The sequence below is a fragment of the Oncorhynchus kisutch genome, linkage group LG10 (genome assembly GCF_002021735.2).
Source record: "Oncorhynchus kisutch isolate 150728-3 linkage group LG10, Okis_V2, whole genome shotgun sequence".
Taxonomy (NCBI): Eukaryota; Metazoa; Chordata; class Actinopteri; order Salmoniformes; family Salmonidae; genus Oncorhynchus; species Oncorhynchus kisutch.
Genome location: NC_034183.2, coordinates 4,648,607 through 4,653,606, shown reverse-complemented (window position 1 = coordinate 4,653,606; position 5,000 = coordinate 4,648,607). Strand labels below are relative to the sequence as shown.

General features: G+C 41.4%; 1 protein-coding gene across 4 annotated transcripts in view; it reads left to right on the top strand.

Annotated features, from left to right (window-relative positions):
* Positions 1–5,000, top strand: part of cracr2b (calcium release activated channel regulator 2B) — a 74,011-nt gene that overhangs the window by 10,711 nt on the left and 58,300 nt on the right. For all 4 annotated transcript variants that reach the window (XR_004211138.1, XM_031832912.1, XM_031832913.1 and 1 more), the window contains exons 7-8: positions 903–993; positions 1,771–1,866. Coding sequence is in view for 3 of the 4 variants with exons in the window: in XM_031832912.1 (XP_031688772.1) it covers positions 903–993; positions 1,771–1,866 (187 nt within the window). In the remaining variant the exon portion in view is untranslated. The remainder of the gene's footprint in view (positions 1–902; positions 994–1,770; positions 1,867–5,000) is intronic.

Genomic DNA, 5,000 nt, shown 5'->3' with positions numbered 1-5,000 from the left:
CTATTAGCATACTTACTATTAACATACTTACTAACATACTATTAGCATACTATTAGCATACTTACTCTTAACATACTTACTAACATACTATTAGCATACTATTAGCATACTTACTAACATACTATTAGCATACTATTAACATACTTACTAGTAACATACTTACTAACATACTATTAGCATACTTACTATTAACATACTTACTATTAACATACTTACCAACATACTATTAGCATACTTACCAAAATACTTACTATTAACATACTTACTAATAACATACTTACTAACATACTATTAGCATACTTACCAACATACTTACTATTAACATACTTACTAATAACATACTTACTAACATACTATCAGCATACTTACCAACATACTTACTAGTAACATACTTATCAACAAACTATTAGCATACTTACCAACATACTTACTAACATACTATTTGCATACTTACCAACATACTTACTAACATACTATTAGCATACTTACCAACATATTAACCAACATACTATTAGCATACTTACCAACATACTTACTAACATACTATTAGCATACTTACCAACATACTTACTAACATGCTATTAGCATACTTACCAACATACTTACGGTTAACATACTTACTAACATGCTATTAGCATACTTACCAACATACTTACTAACATGCTATTAGCATACTTACCAACATACTTACGGTTAACATACTTACTAACATGCTATTAGCATACTTACCAACATACTTACGGTTAACATACTTACTAACATACTATTAGCATACTTACCAACATACTTACTAACATGCTATTAGCATACTTACCAACATACTTACGGTTAACATACTTATGGTTAACATACTTACTAGGAACATACTTACTAACATACTCTAATGTGTTGTTGTGTTTCAGACGGGAGAGTGACCACGACAGGGTGGTTCGGTCCATGTATGAGGAGATGGAGAGTCAGAACAGAGAGGAGAGAGAGAAACGACTCGCTCAGGTAGCTATCTGGTCTGCGAATAAAGTATGAATAGGTATGCACTCACTACTGTATGTTGCTCTGTGAATGTAAATAGTCTGCTGGGCTGTAGACGGGGTTGTTGTTGTTTAGCAACAACACCGACACGAATCCTACTAAGCTTAGTGCTTCGAGCTGTTGACTTCAGGCCACATGAACATTGTGCTGAATGGTAAAAACACAATCTACAATAAAATGTCCTTATTCTGTGGTGTTGTTGGCCCGACAGTAGAGTCTAACGTTGTACTATGTAACCATATTCAGTCTAAGTAGAATACTAATGAATCGTTGAGCGATCGTACGAGACATATTGATTCAACTTTAGTCTAAGCTTGGATTAAACAATCTCCGTTCTGAGAATTGGCAGAGTGTTGCTGCTCTTCTGTTCACCGGCTGCACAGCCACCCCCCGATTTACAATAGACGGGACCACAGCACCTACTTCGGTTGCCACGATGATTTCCTTTGCTACACCTGCCTCGGCATATATCGCCCCAATTCTGGCCCCATTTCTCCAATCGTACTGCCACCGAGGTGTAGCGAGGTACTTTACGTCTACTAGTTCACTGCGATTTGGGCTTAACTGAGTCGGTAAATGTGAGCGGTTCTCCAATGGGTTCTCCAATGGGTTCTCCAATGGGTTCTCCAATGGGTACAGCACCGTAGACCCAGAAAAACACGGTGTGATGTATTTCAGCTCTAACTATTTCATGGCTGATGATGATGATGATGATGATGATGACTGTACTTCACGTTAAAGGACAGTATCAGACAGTGGGACAGAAGACAGAAGATTGCTGAGGAGCTGAAGACGAGGGAGCAGGAACTGGAGACCACCCTGGCCAAGCAGAGAGAGGTAGAGACATCATAGACTTAGATCACTCTTTGTGTCTGTCCCATTATGACGTCTTGTGAGAGCACTGAGCATTGAGGCCATCTCCATTTTGAAGTAGTCCATAGTGCCTATGCCTACTAAGCGAGTGTTCACACTTTATAAAGTGGGCTTAGCCCAGGTTTAGCTGGCCCCCGCTCCAGACCAAGATTAGCACCCAACTTTTCAGAGTTAGCACCACAGACACGGTGCCAAAATAGCCAGTGTATAACAGGATCAACAACAATGCCTAGAATGCTCACTGTCCAATCACAAAAGCTGCACTGTCACTTCATTGACATATGCTGTTGATGTCTGTAATGTCTTATTTTGACAAGTCCTGAGGACAAAACAAAAAAAAAACATTCATTCCTGCAATAATATTGGTTGCTAATGCAGGCTGGCATTTTATTTGTACAAATAAAAGTTCAATTAAATCATTTCACGGGCCTCCAGAGTGACGCAGCGGTCTAAGGCACTGATCAGTGCTAGAGGCGTCACTACAGATCCGGGTTCGATCCCGGGATGTGTCGCAGCTGGCCGTGACCGGGAAGACCAATGAGGCGCCGCACAATTGGCCCAGCGTCGTCCGGGTTACGGGGAGGGTTTGGTCGGCTGGGATGTCCTTGTCCCATCGCATTCTAGCGACTCCTTGTGGCGGCTGGGTGCAATGCAAGCTGGCCTCTGGTTGCCAACTGTACGGTGTTTCCTCTGACACATTGGTAGCGGCTGGCTTCCGTGGTTAAGCGAGCAGCGTGCCAAGAAGCAGTGCGACTTGGCGGGGTCGTGTTTCGGGGAGGACGCACGGCCCTCGACGTTCGCGTCTTGGGACAAGACTGTAACTACCAATTGGATACCACGAAATTAGGGCAAAAAGTACAAAAATGAATAATTGCACCTATTTAAAAAAAATAATACGTAACATATATGTAAATAACAGACATGATCCAAGCATGTTTACCTGTAGAATAGAATCGATTTATAAGATATAATATATATATCCTCCCATGATTCATTCTGTCAGTCTGTTGCTTCAACATCGGTCATTAAGCATATAAATAAAATGAAATGGTTTAAATAATAATAATAATAATAATAATAATAATAATAATAATAATAACAATAATAATAATAATAATAATAATAATAATAATAATAATAATAATAATAATAAATTAAAAGGTTAATTATCTAGTCGTAGTAAAGTTCAGCTAATTCCCACAAGGCCCTAGTTTCTACCTTCTTAACAGCACTATCAACAAGGCAGGTCCTACAGGCCCTAGTTTCTACCTTCTTAACAACACTATCAACAAGGCAGGTCCCACAAGGCCCTAGTTTCTAACTTCTTAACAACACTATCAACAAGGCAGGTCCTACAGGCCCTAGTTTCTACCTTCTTAACAACACTATCAACAAGGCAGGTCCTACAGGCCCTAGTTTCTACCTTCTTAACAACACTATCAACAAGGCAGGTCCCACAAGGCCCTAGTTTCTAACTTCTTAACAACACTATCAACAAGGCAGGTCCTACAGGCCCTAGTTTCTACCTTCTTAACAACACTATCAACAAGGCAGGTCCTACAGGCCCTAGTTTCTACCTTCTTAACAACACTATCAACAAGGCAGGTCCTACAGGCCCTAGTTTCTACCTTCTTAACAACACTATCAACAAGGCAGGTCCTACAGGCCCTAGTTTCTACCTTCTTAACAACACTATCAACAAGGCAGGTCCCACAAGGCCCTAGTTTCTAACTTCTTAACAACACTATCAACAAGGCAGGTCCTACAGGCCCTAGTTTCTACCTTCTTAACAACACTATCAACAAGGCAGGTCCCACAAGGCCCTAGTTTCTAACTTCTTAACAACACTATCAACAAGGCAGGTCCTACAGGCCCTAGTTTCTACCTTCTTAACAACACTATCAACAAGGCAGGTCCCACAAGGCCCTAGTTTCTAACTTCTTAACAACACTATCAACAAGGCAGGTCCTACAGGCCCTAGTTTCTACCTTCTTAACAACACTATCAACAAGGCAGGTCCCACAAGGCCCTAGTTTCTAACTTCTTAACAACACTATCAACAAGGCAGGTCCTACAGGCCCTAGTTTCTACCTTCTTAACAACACTATCAACAAGGCAGGTCCCACAAGGCCCTAGTTTCTAACTTCTTAACAACACTATCAACAAGGCAGGTCCTACAGGCCCTAGTTTCTACCTTCTTAACAACACTATCAACAAGGCAGGTCCCACAAGGCCCTAGTTTCTAACTTCTTAACAACACTATCAACAAGGCAGGTCCTACAGGCCCTAGTTTCTACCTTCTTAACAACACTATCAACAAGGCAGGTCCTACAGGCCCTAGTTTCTACCTTCTTAACAACACTATCAACAAGGCAGGTCCTACAGGCCCTAGTTTCTACCTTCTTAACAACACTATCAACAAGGCAGGTCCCACAAGGCCCTAGTTTCTAACTTCTTAACAACACTATCAACAAGGCAGGTCCTACAGGCCCTAGTTTCTACCTTCTTAACAACACTATCAACAAGGCAGGTCCCACAAGGCCCTAGTTTCTAACTTCTTAACAACACTATCAACAAGGCAGGTCCTACAGGCCCTAGTTTCTACCTTCTTAACAACACTATCAACAAGGCAGGTCCCACAAGGCCCTAGTTTCTAACTTCTTAACAACACTATCAACAAGGCAGGTCCTACAGGCCCTAGTTTCTACCTTCTTAACAACACTATCAACAAGGCAGGTCCCACAAGGCCCTAGTTTCTAACTTCTTAACAACACTATCAACAAGGCAGGTCCTACAGGCCCTAGTTTCTACCTTCTTAACAACACTATCAACAAGGCAGGTCCCACAAGGCCCTAGTTTCTAACTTCTTAACAACACTATCAACAAGGCAGGTCCTACAGGCCCTAGTTTCTACCTTCTTAACAACACTATCAACAAGGCAGGTCCTACAGGCCCTAGTTTCTACCTTCTTAACAACACTATCAACAAGGCAGGTCCTACAGGCCCTAGTTTCTACCTTCTTAACAACACTATCAACAAGGCAGGTCCCACAAGGCCCTAGTTTCTAACTTCTTAACAACACTATCAACAAGGCAGGT